The sequence below is a fragment of the Loxodonta africana genome, chromosome 4 (genome assembly GCF_030014295.1).
Source record: "Loxodonta africana isolate mLoxAfr1 chromosome 4, mLoxAfr1.hap2, whole genome shotgun sequence".
NCBI classification, from domain to species: Eukaryota; Metazoa; Chordata; class Mammalia; order Proboscidea; family Elephantidae; genus Loxodonta; species Loxodonta africana.
Genome location: NC_087345.1, coordinates 56,851,667 through 56,867,801, shown reverse-complemented (window position 1 = coordinate 56,867,801; position 16,135 = coordinate 56,851,667). Strand labels below are relative to the sequence as shown.

The 16,135-nt window shown below is 35.4% G+C and overlaps 1 protein-coding gene across 1 annotated transcript in view; it reads left to right on the top strand.

Moving 5' to 3' along the window:
- NAV3 (neuron navigator 3) overlaps positions 1–16,135 on the top strand; it is a gene marked incomplete at its 5' end in the record, with an annotated part of 304,732 nt that overhangs the window by 198,223 nt on the left and 90,374 nt on the right. Inside the window, 3 exons of the mRNA XM_023559140.2 lie at positions 10,979–11,111; positions 12,032–12,302; positions 13,496–14,204. Coding sequence (XP_023414908.2) covers positions 10,979–11,111; positions 12,032–12,302; positions 13,496–14,204 — 1,113 coding nt within the window. The remainder of the gene's footprint in view (positions 1–10,978; positions 11,112–12,031; positions 12,303–13,495; positions 14,205–16,135) is intronic.

The following is a 16,135-nucleotide window of genomic DNA, read 5'->3' as shown; positions in this document are numbered from 1 at the left end:
GATCTCGATGCCATTCCTCTTCAATTTGTCATCCCCAGCATAGTAGACCATATGATTGTCTGATTCAAAATGGCCAATACCAGTCCTCTTCAGCTCACTAATGCCAAGGATATCAATGTTTTTGCATTCCATTTCATTTTTGATGACTTCCAATCTTCTAGATTCATACTTCATACATTCTGATTATTAATATATGTTTGAGTCCCACTTTGAGTCATCCCAGAAGTTTGACTCTATCCACGTCATTAAGGTCAGCTCTACCTTGAGGAGGCAGTTCTTTCCCAGTCGTATTTTGACTGCCTTCCAACCTGAGGGGCTCATCTTCTGGCACTGTGTCAGACAATGTTCTGCTGCTATTCATAAGGTTTTCACAGGCCAGTTTTTCAGAGATAGACTGCCAGGCCCTTTTTCCTAGTCTGTCTTAGCCTGGAAAATCTGCTTAACCCTATCCACAATGGTGACCCTTGTGGTATTTGAAATACAAGTGCCAAAGCTTCCAGTATCACAGCACAGCAACACACAATCCACCACAGTATGACAAACTGACAGATGCATTGTGAATTTTACCCATAGCAGCATCTTAAAAATGAATATTGGAATAAACTAGCAAAACTGCCATAAGCATTGTTCCAGTAATATGTTTAAACAAGATAATTTTTAATAAGATTATTTTATCTGTCTTGTTATTTCAGCTCATATAATAAAAAAAAAAAAGTTTCTTATCTTTCTCATGTCTTTGAAAACATAAAAATTTGCCTGACTCTATAATTCATTTTTAGCTAACATCATTTATTACATTTAGCCAAGTCTACCTAGGGCTTTTACCTAGGGCTTTCTTTTACAAAGAATAAGAGCTTTTCATTTTCTGTTTATCTAAGCCTATCTGATGCCACAATAGAATAACTGTAAATCTTCATTATTTATTTTCTAGAAAAAAGAAAAGGGAATGGAAGGTCAGCACATAAAGTTTATTGATTGCTTCCCTTACATAAAACCCACACAGAGTTAATGTTAGTCTCTATAAATATTGCATAGACCAACAGAGCATCTTGTATATCCTAAAAATAATGAAAATGAAGAGACTCTAACCTTAAATTTACATGGATTGCTAGTTTATTAAGACAGACAGTTAAGGTATGATGCAGTAAACTCATATAGGCTGTCTTTTCTATGAAAATAATAGTACTAAGTACAAATAAAATATGGGTTTTATTAGTTTTCTATTGCTGCCATAGCAAAGTACTACAAACTGTGTGGTTTTCAATAATTGGAATTTATTCTCTCTGAGTTCTAGAGGCCAGAAGTCTAAAATCAAGGTGTCAGTTAGACCATGTTCCCTCTGAAGGTCCTAGGGAAGAATCTTGCCTTGCCTCTTCCTAGGTTCTGCTGGTTCCTGGCAATCCTTGGCGTTCCTTGGCTTGTAGCTGCACCACTCTGATCTCTGCCCAAGGAGTCGCGTAGTCTTCTTTCCTGTGTCTCTCTGTCTGTCTTTACATATCCTTTTTATTAGGACATCAGCCATTGGACTTAGGGCCTACTCTAATGGGGTTACTATGAGTTAAAAATGGATATGAGGGCACCTAGCAACAACTAATCCAGTATGACCTCATTTTAACTGATTGTATCTGCAAAGACCCTATTTTAAATAAGGTCATATTCTGAAGTTCCAGGTAGACATGAATATTTAGGGGGCAGACTTTAACCCAGTACAATTGATTGGAATTATGTTTTTAGACCTCCTGATGGGCTTTTTTCCCCTTTGCTTTCCAAAAGTTCCTTTCATGCCTCTATTGCTGGTGGGCAGCATGTGAGAGATCTAGAGTTCTTTTTTTTTTCTTTCACAACAGCCGATCCTGTTATTTCTACCTCAAAAATATATCTTGAAACTCCTTTTGAAACCTCCTAGTCATAAATGGATGACTGTCACAAAAAGCCTTTTCACTGAGTTCAGCACTTCCACTCAGCTCTAATATATTCAGAATACTAGAATAATACTCTCAAAACATGTATCTTCTCATGACATTTTACTACTTCATGCTATTTGATGAACTTCTGTAGTGTTTCTAAGAAACTCCAATTTCTTACCATTGTCTGTAAGAGTTGGAATTGACTCGATGGCATTGGGTTTAGTTTGGTCTATAAGATCTTCCAGGAGCTGGTCCTGGTAACCTTCTCTGTCTCAGTACTTTATTCCTTTCCCTTTCCTTCCTCTTCACTAGTTGCACTGGCCTCGTTTCAGATCCTCAAATATGCCAAGTTCATTCTTGCTTCCAGGTCTTTGCACTTGCTATATCCTTTATTGCTCTTCCTCTCAACTCTTTCGCAGATGGCTTCTCTTCACCTTTCAGTTGTCTTCTTAATGTCTATTTATTTTACCTTTTCACAAAGGTGGTTCTTTTTCACCCCAACTTAATAGGTCCCTTTCATTGATTCCCTTTCACTTCAGCCCACTGATTTTTACCATAGTTTATAATACTATTCACATTTTAGTGTTATAATGAGTGAATGAATCACAGATTAAGGGTATAGCATTTGACTATATAAGACTAGATCATTTATTTATTTATTTTCCAAAAATTAAAAACCTGTCATGGGCCAAATACTAAGCTAGGCCCTGAGACTGCAAGAGAGAGAAGCCACTGTCCTTGCCCTCACACACAATCCTGTGGCTGAAACAGCTCTGTAGGAAATAAATACAGCCAATGGAAGCAGAGTAACAGTAAACACAGAAGTGGAGGAATTGAAGTTTCCTTGGAAATCATGGAAGGATTCATAGAGGAAAACTTTCAAATAGATTCTAAATCAGTTACTCTACCAGGGTAAACCATTAATGAATGGTGGAAGGATGAAACATCTTTGAAGTTAGAAAGAACTTTCTTTTATAACATTTTATAGAATGAGATGAATTTATTTAATGTCATTTTTAGTATATTAAACTTGATTTTTATTTAGTTGTGTGTGTGTGTTTTTGTTTTTTTTCAATTCAGAAGTCTCTTTTAATGACTCATTCTTTGCTTTTTGGTAGTAAAGAGAGTGTTCTAGGGAAATGCTGAATAAATCTTTGTTGAAATACAATGCAATTGCTCTCTATCAGTGATCCTGAAGTAATAGAGAATTTACACTTCCGTAATTACAATGCTAAAACTTGACAGGTAGATATTGTATTTGCTGATAAACAAGGTATGGTGTAGATCTAAATGGTCTTGTGTTCACATTGATTTAACATATTGCTACCAAACCCACCATCTGGAGAGTTAATTAGTTAATTCTCAGTATATATATCTATCTATATATACTATATCTATCTATATAGATAGATATAGATATACTTTTTGCAAAAACAAAGAAAATAAAAACCCCAGACTCTACATGTAATTATGAATATTTGTTTACATTTATGTAAATAGTGGAAAACAAAGCTATTCTAGTATGCCATAGGATATTTTCTTAAGTAGTGCCTTTATTTTGTTATGCAAATGTAATCTGCTTTCCCCTTGAAAACAGGAAGTTTATCCAGAAGTTTTTAAGAAAGTAGTCTTGTAGATAGATAAGGTTAACTTTATTTTTTCTTTTTATGAAGCCATTATTTTTACTTTAAAGAAATATTTAGTATAATCCTAGAACTTTTACTGTATCATATATAATTATACTACTTGCCAATTTCTGGTTGAAGAGAACAGATTTTTTTCTCAGTGTATCGAGTGCATGAGACTTTTGACACTGGTCCTCTGGTGTGCCAGAGAAATTTTAGGAGGTTGTACTCCCATTTCTTTCATTCTCTTTATTTTTTGTGCTTCTGTTACATCACTTAGACCTGGAGAGCCGCCCCCCCCCCCCCATTTAAAATATACACTTAAGAAATAAAGGAGAATTTCTTTTCTCGACTGTCTGGCCCTGCCTAAATACATGGACCCTATCACCCTACATGTTTGTTGAAAGTCCACAGATCTCAAACACTGAAATGGAGACTTTAATTATATTATCTCACTGATTTATGAAAGGCAAGCCTTACTCTGGAATTATGTGTAAATTGCATATCAACAGTGTTGAATTTGCTGAACAATTTTTAACCTTTTTCTTTCTCATACTTCCTATGTGTAGAACCAAGGATATATGAGCTTTAATTTAGAGTGAGGGGTGGGGTGGGGTGGAAAATTAGGACCTGTTTTAAAACCTGTCCAATAAATCTAAGTGGGGGCTAGAGGCCTTGGAAGTAAGTGGGAGTAGCATTCAGGAATCCAAGCCCAGTATACAATAGTTGATTCATGGTTGGTGACATAGTATCTAATTAGGTGATTTACTCTCAGCATTAAGAATTGGGTGGGCAAGTGACCATAATGACTGATTTATAAATTAGTTTTAATCGAGTACCTATTATGTATGAGGGACAATTCTCCAAGTTGGGAATCCAATAAAAACAAACCAAAAACCAAACCCATTGCCATCGAGTCTTTTCTATTCCACTCATAGTGACCCTATAGGACAGAGTAGAACTGCCCCATAGAGTTCCCAAGGAATGTCTCATGGATTCGAACCACTGATCTCTTGGTTAGCAGCCGTAGCACTTAACCACTACACCACCAGGGTTTCCGGGAATCTAGTAGTGAACAAAATATACAGAAAATTCCTACTTTCAAGAATTTTCATGTAGTTGTCTGACAATAAAAAGAATAAATTAATTATGTAGTATGTTAGATAACAGTAATTGATAAGAGGAAAGCATAGGGCTAGAAGATAGGAAGTATACCTGTGGGGAAACAGGACCAATTTTAGATACAGTGCCTAAGGAAGGCCTCTCAGAGAACGTGATACTTTGGCAAAGATCTTAATGAACAAAGAGTGACACATGTTGGTACTAGCGGAAGAACATTATGCTGTTGGAACTCTGTTACACACATCTGGTACTTATTCCATAGTTTTCCAATAGCGTCAACCTTAAGAACACTCAGATTCTGACAAAAATTAAATATCCAGAGTTACATTTTCCAAATAACCATACAATATATAATTGAAACATTCCAAATAGCTGCAGAAACATTTATATGGCTATTTCTTATTTTAACTTTTAATACAACAAACAAAAAGCCATATTGTTTAAAGGTCAGAGCTGAAAAAGTATTCTTATAGAAGTCAGAAACAATGTCAGTAGATAGCATTCTCATGATAATTTTTGTGGTAAGGCTGAAGCTGAGTAAATCTCAAACAATCAATAGTAAGCGTATTCTTTATTTCATTAATGGATAAACTGAATAAACTAGCAAGTTGAGATTGAAGTCACTCTTGAATGCCGAACATACAGAAATTGGTTGTTCATTGAATGGACATCTCTGTGTTTTACATTTACGTGTATAAGTAGAACAGTAGATCTTGAGATATGAAATATCAAAGAGCCTGAACTGAATACTTGCCATATGAAGCCATATGAAGGGGCGTATACCAAAAAACAGAGTGTGTTGCAAAAATACCTACAAACGAGACTACCATTTTCCTTTGGAATCAGATTAAAGTCTACAAAGTTGCTTTAATAATTATTTAGTTAATATTTCAGAATTCTTCATCATAAAAAGTAGAAAACAGAAATGATCTTGAAGGTTTAGAAAGCAGACTACCTCTACCACAAAAGAACCTATAACACATTTGTTTTCAAGCAGGCCTTCCTAGTGTGAATCCAGGGCTGGACATAGGGGTATGAGTTACAAATTCACTACCAGATAAATAAAATTGATCTCTGGCCCCGTGGAGTTATTGAGCATTGAAAATCTGAAAACTAAAAGGCATGCCCAAAACAATCATTTTCGTCTTGTTTTGTTAGTATAATGTTAGTAATACTAGTGTATATTTAAATAGTAGTGACTAATTGGGTTAATTGGCTACAGTTTTTTTTATTATTATTTACATGCAGTACAATTTGTTTTCTATGTACAGTTTTGAGTTTTGGCATATGCATTGAGTCATGTAACTGCCACCCAATCAGGATACAAGACAGTGCAATCATTCCAAAACATTCCCTGATACAGTTTCTTCGTAGTTGAATCCTCCCCCATTCCAAACCACTGGCAGTCACTGATCCGACTTAGATTTTTATGGCTTTGTCTTTTCTAAAATGTCACATAAATGAAATCACACAGAATATAACCTTTTGGATCTACCTTCTGTCACTAAAAATAATGCATTTGTAATTCACCCATGTTGTTACATGTATTAATAGTTTATTCCTTTTAAAGTAAAAAGTGTACTAGGGTGATTTTTTTTCACTGCCTGATAGTTGTTAACATCTCTGATTATTAAGTTAGATTTCTAGAGTCTGTTCTGGACTTAAATATTAGGACAATGTCATCATCAGAGGCGAAAGAGTATTTTTCTGTTAGATATGAGATAAACACTTGCATTTTGTTAATGCATTAAAATATTTAATTATATTTAAAAAAGAGTGGGCATATAGATTTGAAGTAAAAAATTAAAAAGGCTTTTTTCACTATTGACGTAAACATGTATGAAAAATGCAAATAAATTGGTAACAAAATCTATTAGAACTAATTAGTGAATTTAACATCATAACATACAAAGTCCACATTGAGAAATCAATTGTAATTTATATACTAGCAATAAAAAATTGGACAATAGATTTTAAAACATATCATTTACAATAGCATCAAGCATCAAAAACCATGAAATACTTAAAAACCAACCAAACCAAACCTGTTGTTATCAAGCTGATTTTGACCCATTAGAGATTTAATATGTATATATATCCTCCACACTGAAAATCACAAAACATTGCAGAGATGAATTAGAGACCAAAATATATGGAGAAATATTTCTTTTTTGTGCATTGAAAGACTTGATAAGACATCAGTATTTCCTAAATTGATCTATAGATCCAATATAATCCCAGTCAAAATACTGGCAGGTTTTCTGTAGAAAGTAACAAGGTGATTATAAAATGGAAATGGAAATGCAAAGATTTAGAATAGTTAAGAGAAATTTTTTAAAAGCTGTAGGATTGATTTTATCCAGTTTCAAGACTTACTGTAAAGCAGCAGTATTCCAGGCAGTGTGATATTGGCAAAAGGATACACAAATAGATCAATGGAACAGATTAGAGAATCCTGAAATAGAAACACACATATGTGATCAAGTAATTTTTGACAAGATGTCCACGTAGTTAAATGCAGGATAGAATTTTTTTTTAAAGAAAAGATATTGTAAAAACCCCATATCTATAGATAAAAAATAAACCTTGATCTATAATGTAAATTGTATACAATAATTAATGAGAAATGTACCATATACTTAAAAATAAAAATCAAAAGTATTATAAAATTCCAGAAGAAAACATGGGGAAAATCTTTGCAACCTTGGGTAGGCAATGGTTTCTTAATAGGAAAAGAAAAATGAACTCTCTGAAAAATTGATCCTTTTCACTCTATCAAAATTATAAACTTCTGTCCTTTGAAAAATACCATTAAGATAATTAAAAAGCCAAGCTACAGCATGACTGAGAGAAAATATCCACAAAACAGGTATCTGACAAGAATTTGTATACCATATATGCAAATAACTCTTACAACTCGACAGTAAGAAACCAAACAACACAATAAAAAAAAGTGGACAAGAGATTTAAACCTGCACATCACTAAAAGAAAATATTCAAATGGCTAATAAACACATGTAAAGATGTTCATCAGCACTAGTGATCAGGGAAGTGTATACTGAATTCACGATAAGGTACCACTGCATATCTACTAGGCTGGCTAATATTATAAAGATCAAGTTTTATGAAAGATGTGGAGCAACTGGAATTCTCGTAATTGGTAGTAAAAATACAAAACTTTGCAAAAAGAGTTTTCAGTTTTTTACATACACTCAGCATATGACCCAGCAATTGTACTCCTAGGTATTTATTCCTAGAAAAATACAAATGTCCATCCACAGACTCGTGCATTAATGTTCTTAGAATCTTTATTCATAGTATTTGAAAGCTGGAAACAACGCAAATGCCTATCAACAGGTGGTAGATAAACAAATTGTGGTATACCCATATAATGGAAAGCTGCTCAGAAATAAAAAGGAACAAACTGAATAATTCTGAGCTATTTGTAAATTATATAATTCTTATGTAAAATGTAGAATAGCTGATTATTTGACCCTAAATTTTCTGTTAAATGTAAAATATATCGATAAGATATACAGATTTGTAGTTTATTGGGCTGTCCTAGATTGTTGAAAAAAATTCAGTGGAGTGATAAATCTGTAATTTGGAGGAGACAGAGTTGCCCGTTTATGAAGAATATTGTCAAGCACTGTTAGCATATCTAATGAAATTAAAAATAAAGATAGAGAAAACATTTTGATGAGATTGGAGACCTACAACTCAGAACTAATTATGCAGTAAATTATAATTCTTTTGGTAAAAAAAAAAATTCCGTGAAGCTTTTTAAACTTAATTAAATGTGTCACAATAAACAGGATTAATTACATCCTAGCTAGAAAGGATTCTAATATTTGCAAAATCAAAGATGGAAGTCATGAAACTTTAACGTTAGGAAAATAATATTGTCATCGATCAAAATTTGTTCTTTCAAGATTGCTTAGCAAAGAAATATGTTGAGCAAATTTATATAAAAATCCGCATTATTGGATTCAATTGAATATAATATTGGATAGAAGCAGCCTTTTCGAAAGTAAAACCGTTTCATTAATTTAACAGACATCAACCAGCCATGTATTCCACAGTATGTGCTAGAGCTATAAAGATAAAGAAAGCATAGTCCCTGACTTCAAGAAATTCAGATTACCACCAAGAAGGTAGACAGCACAAAATCATGATAAAAAACTCAAGAGGTGATAAAAGCTACCACAGAAAGATTGAAATAGTACCTCATTTTGTGATCACTACTGCAATATCTCAAACACAAAGGGATTTTTCAACTCTTCAGAGTAGACACAGTTGCTCTGCCTTGCCACACATTGACTTCTATGACAACACTTACCATTTTATAATATAATCATTGGTTTATATCGTTGTCCTTCCCAGTAAACACTAAGTTCCTCAAAGAGAGGAACTATGGTTTATTTGGAATGGTTTATTTATCATACGGGGAATAAGAGGAGATATTCAGTAATAGTTTTTGTGGGTGGGATGGGCAGTGAGGATGTGGAACAAAAGGGTGGCTATGACACATGTAGATGAGAAGAATTTTAAAGGATTAGAGACAACTTGACTGAGAATGGAGCTGAGGGAGAAGAGCGAGGCAATAACACCAATATTTTAAGCCAGAGGAACTGATGAATAATGTCAATAACTGCAAGGGAAAAATTTCTAAGTAGAAATTATATAGACTAGACAAAATTAATTTGAGATATTGACAGGTTACTTTAGAGAAACTATCCAGTATGCAGCAAGTATTAATTTAGTAGTAGGAAAGAAGTCTGGATTAGAAATATGAATTCAGCTGTCAAAATCATGGAGGCGATATTGAAGTTTGGAAGACTAAATAGTCTCCAAAGAACAATGTCTAAAGTGAGTTCAGAAGAATATTACGTCCTGAATATTGAGGAATCCGAAGGAATCCAAAAGAAGAGGAATAAGGAGAGGATGTTGAGGACACCGGTGAAGCTGGCAAAGAGTCTATATATGGTGTATTAAAAAAAGAAAGGGGTGAGAAAATGAGAGTCATGGGAGCATAGTGCTGACCAAGTTCTGGGGACATAATCCCTGGGTTCAAATCCCAGCTCCACCGTGGTGGGATCTTGGAAATGTTATTTAATCTGCATAAATTTCCTTTATCCTCTACTATAAAATGGGTGTAATAATAATGCCTGCCTCATAGAGTTGTTTTGAAGATTAGATATACATATTAAGTTCTTAGAAATGTAGGACACATACTAGACACTCAATTCTTGGACGTTATTGATCTTCCTGAAAGCAATTTCAGAATCATATTAGGAGGAAGACCTTGGTAGCCAGAGGAAGAAGGGAGAAATTAAGAACTTACATTGAGAATTTGAAGATAACTCCTTTTGGATAAAACAGGATTTCTAAGTACTACTGAGAAATCACCTGAGATCGGATACCTTGAACCTTTGGGTGTTGAATCATGACTTTCTTGTTTTTTTTTTCCAGAATAAGAATGGAGTAAAGCACGTCTTAATTAAAACAGGGTCAGGAGAGATAGGAAGCAAGGAGAACTAGAATAGAGCCCTGGTTAGACCATCAGTGACGTGCTCTTTTGGCTCCAGATCTTTAGACCATGTATCCTTTGGTAAAGAAGTCAGTGCAGTAAAAAACACAAGAGAGCTGTTAAAAAGAGGGAAGAGCTTCCCATTCTGGACATAAACTGGACATAAAAATTAGGAATCATCAGAGTTTCACATGCTGAAAGTATGGAAGATTGTGGTCAAAAAGTGGTATTTCAGAGTGGGAGATCTTAGAGTTAAAGCAGTTTGAAGAGATGTCTTTAAACCAACTAGAAATTTCAAGGGGTGGCAGGAGGTTTGATACGATTGAATGAATCTCAGTATTCAAGAATGATTGAAAGTAGTTGCTAACATTGAAGAAAGAAGAATGACTTTCTGGTTCTTTTTATTTTCAGGACAAAGAATGAATTCTTGTATGCACTGTGACTCCTGATTACTTTTTCAGAAAAAAAAAAAAAAATCAGCCGTAGTGTTATTCTTTCCTGAAACCATGTGATATTTATAGCAGTGTTTTCATTCATCCCAACAAATATTCTTTCAGAACCCGGATCTACTCTAGATGCTGATTCTTTTGAACTATCAGCTAAGACTACTCTCAGATCTATATTCAGTTCCTATAAATATGGTTTTCCCAAAATGGAAAGTGAGTAATTTTTCATCATAAATTAAAAGGAAGGAATAGTCTTTCTAATGTGCATTAAAGGTTGTGTGGAAATGTAGGTGACCTGCGTTGTGCATCCTGAGCTTCAGTAATTGTGGTTGCATGTCTTGCCTTTAGCTGGGATGACAGCAGTTCTGTGAGCAGTGGTCTTAGTGACACCCTCGATAATATCAGCACTGACGACCTGAACACCACATCCTCAGTTAGCTCTTACTCCAACATCACCATCCCTTCCAGGAAAAACACTCAGGTGAGCATTGCTTTATTGTTTTTTTCCAGGACTTCCACCAGTTTTTTCTCCAAATTATGTTATATTAGTTTAAAAGAGGGAGACCTCCAACCAGATGGATTAACATGGGCTGCAACAATGCACTCAAACATAGCAATGATTGTGAGGATGGTGCAGGACTGGGCAGATTTTGTTGTGTTGTGCTTAGGGTCTCTATGAGTTGGAGCTGACTCAGCAACACCTAACTAACTAGTTTAAAATATAATGCAACACCTACACTTGAAATAATTGTATACAGTGAATAAGGCAGGACAACTTGGACACCCCTACCCCTAAAATGTCTTTATCATAGGTTCCCCTAGAGCTATACCCTCAGAAGGTATGACATGCGCTGAAGCTTATTTTGAATCATCTAAATCAGATATTTTCTATTGATTACAGTATCACCTAGAACAGCCATATCTCTTTGTAATAGGGTTTTAAACAAACTCTACTAAGCATTTTAATAGTTTAATTTTGCATAAACCCAGTGCCGTCGAGTCAGTTCTTGATTAATTTTATATTGGCCTCTGAAATATAAGACTGGATCTCTTGTGAATGGTAAATCCAAAACAGATATTAATAATTAAGTTTTATTTTGTCTCACTTTTCCTTGTTCCATTTTACATAGGAAATCCATTCACCTCTGGGGTATTGAATTGGGGTTTTCTGCACATATTTATTCTGACATCCTCTAATATGTACAAGTTAGAATTAAGTGACTAAAATTAATAAAACTTAAGTAAGGCCATAGGTAAAAATAGAGGAATCTTTGGAATTGTTTTGAAATATAAAAATTAGTGCTGCTTCTTTACCAGTTATCTGAAAGTATATTCCAGTGCCTTAATTCACACTTCATAGATTCTTCTACATAAAGTTTTCCTGTAATGTTTTCTGTATAGCTGAAGACAGATTCTGAGAAACGTTCCACAACAGACGAGACCTGGGATAGTACTGAGGAGCTGAAAAAATCAGAAGAGGACCTTGACAGCCACGGGGATGGTGGTGGCAAATGGAAGGGTGTTTCTTCGGGAGTTCCTGAAGACTCTGAGAAATCAGGGCAGAAAACCCCCCTGTCAGTATCACAGACAGGTTCTTGGAGAAGGGGCATGTCTGCACAAGGAGGAACACCATCCAGGCAGAAAGCTGGAACTAGTGCACTCAAGACACCTGGTAAGCTTGTGGTTTGGCAGCTGTTACTTAAAAGTGTTTTAGTTTCTTGTTTTCATTCAGTCTTTGTTCTATTTAATAATTTCTCCCTTTTTTTAATGAAGTTCTTGCCCATGTAAGGGACCCTAGTGGCACAGTGGTTAACAGCTTGGCTGCTAACCAAAAGGTCGGCAGTTTGAATCCACGATCTGCTCCTTGGAAGCCTTATGGGGCAGTTCTATTCTGTTCTATAGGGTCGCTATGAGTCAGAACGGACTTGATGGCAATGGGTTTTTTTTTTTTTGGTCCATATAGATTTTTCTATCTAAAATTTACATACTTTCTTCTAAAAGCCCGCATGAATATAACAATCTAGGCATCCCCTGTAGATAATTTGGGGCTACTGGTTGCACAGTGGTTAAGAGCTCAGCTGCAGTTCTACACTGTCCTATAGGGTTGCCATAAGTCAGAATGGACTCCAAGGCAGTGGGTTTGGTTTTTGGTTTTGGTGCCTTCATATTTTGCCACAGTCATTTCTGGTCATGTGAAAATAAAAAAAGACTACTTAGTCAATAACGAGATTGCTTTCATTCTGCCTTCCTGGAGAAAGTTTAGAATATTTATGTTAAGGATGCCACTGAGTTTTACTACAAACTGAGTGGCACTCACCCTAATTTAAAGTGTTGGAATGCTAGAGGTTTGAAACCCTGTTTGTGAATTAGGCTTTATAAAAAAATAAAGAGTGAAAGAATTCTGCTAAATGGTACTATCCTTTTTTTGAAGACTAACTACTTTTCAAATAGTGTCTAATTTTTAGATAGTGCCATCTGAAGTACTGACGTAATAAGGCACTTCAAATATAATCGTCTCACAGATATTGAAATGAATTTTTTTTCCAGCATTTGGCTTTATATGATTAGGTACTTATGTTTATAAAGGATGACTTGCAAGATATAAGACATTAATAGATATCAAAAAATATATGTGTTTATTTTATTTCCTTGATCTCTCATAGCATTTCCTCTGACAGCCATATTTTTGTGGACTTACATTGTTTTCTCAGTATTTTAGAGTGAATGCCTATTTAGATCTAAAACAATAAGCATTCAGGAACTGAAGTTATGTAAAGAAGCATTCGTATTTTACACACGGTTTAAAGAAATATCATGGTATTAAAATGTGCAGACACCTGTATTTGTATGTTTCTCATTAATTAGGGAAAACTGATGATGCCAAAGCTTCTGAGAAAGGGAAAACACCCTTGAAAGGATCCTCTCTCCAAAGGTCTCCTTCAGATGCAGGGAAAAGCAGTGGAGATGAGGGGAAAAAGCCACCCTCAGGCATTGGAAGATCAACTGCTACTGGTTCTTTTGGATTTAAGAAGCCAAGTGGAGTAGGGTCATCTACTATGATCACTACCAGCGGAGCAACCATCACAAGTGGCTCAGCAACGCTAGGTAAAATTCCCAAATCTGCTGCCATTGGTGGGAAGTCAAATGCAGGGAGAAAAACCAGTTTGGACGGCTCACAGAATCAGGATGATGTTGTGCTGCACGTTAGCTCAAAGACCACGCTACAGTACCGCAGCTTGCCCCGCCCTTCGAAATCCAGCACCAGTGGCATTCCTGGCCGAGGTGGCCACAGATCCAGCACCAGCAGTATTGATTCCAATGTCAGCAGCAAGTCAGCTGGTGCCACCACCTCGAAACTCAGAGAACCAACCAAGATTGGATCAGGGCGCTCCAGCCCTGTTACCGTCAACCAAACAGACAAGGAAAAGGAAAAAGTAGCAGTCTCAGATTCAGAGAGTGTTTCTTTGTCAAGTTCCCCCAAATCTAGCCCCACTTCTGCCACTGCTTGTGGGACACAAGGCCTCAGGCAGCCAGGATCCAAGTATCCTGATATTGCCTCACCTACATTTAGAAGGTAAGAGTGCATAAAATGGCACTGGGGAAATATAAAAGGAAATATATATTCTAAGATAGATGGGTGGATATAGTTTTATTTATTTAGTTTCTGAAGTTCAATGAGTTCTAAGAAGCTGATCATGTAAATAGTTAACAAAAAATTGATGCTATTTTGAGAAATGGCCAAACATCTTGGTTTCATTATCATTGTAATTTTAGCAACACAAACAGCATGTAAAGAGACTTAAAAGCAGATGGCAATATTCAGGGGTAGTGATAAAACAAAGACATAGCTGTAAAATTTCCACAGCTTCCCATCCCTCACTTCCACAATTAACAAACAAAGCAAACAGGTCTTTTTGACTATTGGTATTTCCTTCTGGTGTTCATTACCTTGGTAGCTATTAATGAGTTGATGATCATAAGTGTAAACAGTTGTATTTCTTGTAACAGGCTGTATTGGACATACTTGCACAGTACTATATCTTGACCCTAGTGCCATAGTGGTTAAGAGCTATGGCTGCTAACCAAAAGGTCGGCAGTTTGAATCCACCAGGAGCTCCTTGGAAACTATGGGGCAGCTCTACCCTGTCCTATAGCATTGCTAAGTCAGAATCGACTCAACGGCAATGGGTTTTTTATATCTTGACATAGTAGAGAAAATCAAGGTACGATATGATTGAGAGAATTTGAAAACAGTACCATATCTTGATAAATAATATAAAGATATGATTGAGAGAATTTTAAAATATTCAGACATTTAGTGCAGGATTAAAAACTAAAGAGTGGGCTAACTCTTTATCAGCTTTCTTTACCATGAGTCAAGTAAGCAACAAAACTTGATTTCTATTCTGGAATTGTCTTTGGTATTGAGTGTGTGGAGTTCTGCTCTAGAGATCACTGTTTTTAAATACCAACGTGTTTTAAGTGGCAGAAAATAGATACAATTAAAGACTTGAGAATAATAGTCAAACCTCTGGGTCTGTTTCTCATCTGCAGAATGATGGAGTATCATCTATCGTCCATTACATGTTAAAGATCTTTTAATGTTTGTTCTTATTGTACTGACAACCAAGAACTTTGATACCTTGGAAGTATAGGGCCTTGAAACATTTACATTTCAAGCAATCTCGGATACATGATTGTTTCAACAACCTAGAGGTTATATTCTTCGGTAGAAATATTAATCCAGAAGAGCGAGGTTTTTGAAATGTTGATTCTCATTGGAAAAACTAAATTATGACTTGGAGTGAGCATATTTCTATTAAGTTTAGAAGTGAACAGTGCCCTCCTGTGGCCCATTACCTATGAAACAATTTCTCATATTCGTCAGAAAATATTTCACTGCAGGAAATACGGATTTCATTAAGTAGTAATCATTCTGCCATTACTTCATATCACTTTATTTCCATATTTACATAAGTTCAATTATATCATTTGCTTCACTTACAAAACTAAAATGTTTTCTGAACTAAACTCCAACATGCAATTTAGCACCAACTATATTTTAAAAATATGTATTTGAATACCACTGGCAACTGATATAAACTCTTTGGCCTTTTCTGGGGGAGATGGCAGACAAACTGATATGTTGCCAGCAATGTCCAGTATTATGTCTAACCACCTACTCCCTGACAGTCACTCAGACCACTAGTTATGCAGCATTAACCACCTAAACTTTGCCCTACACATCCCTTTTATATTTTAAATAATCTATTGAACATGAAAGAAAAAGCAAAACAACAACAACAAAATTTTTACAAGTGTTATATACCGAATGCGTAGAAGTTGTTTCATTATAATGGCTCTGTAAATAGGTAACAATAAGTATGGTCAAGCTATTAAATTGGCAAAAAGATTCTCATGAGCACTTAAAATTGTGAAAGTCAGGGATTTTGTTTGATTTGCTTCTGGTTTGCCCCCTTCTCCTACCTCCCGGGTAGCAGGCTA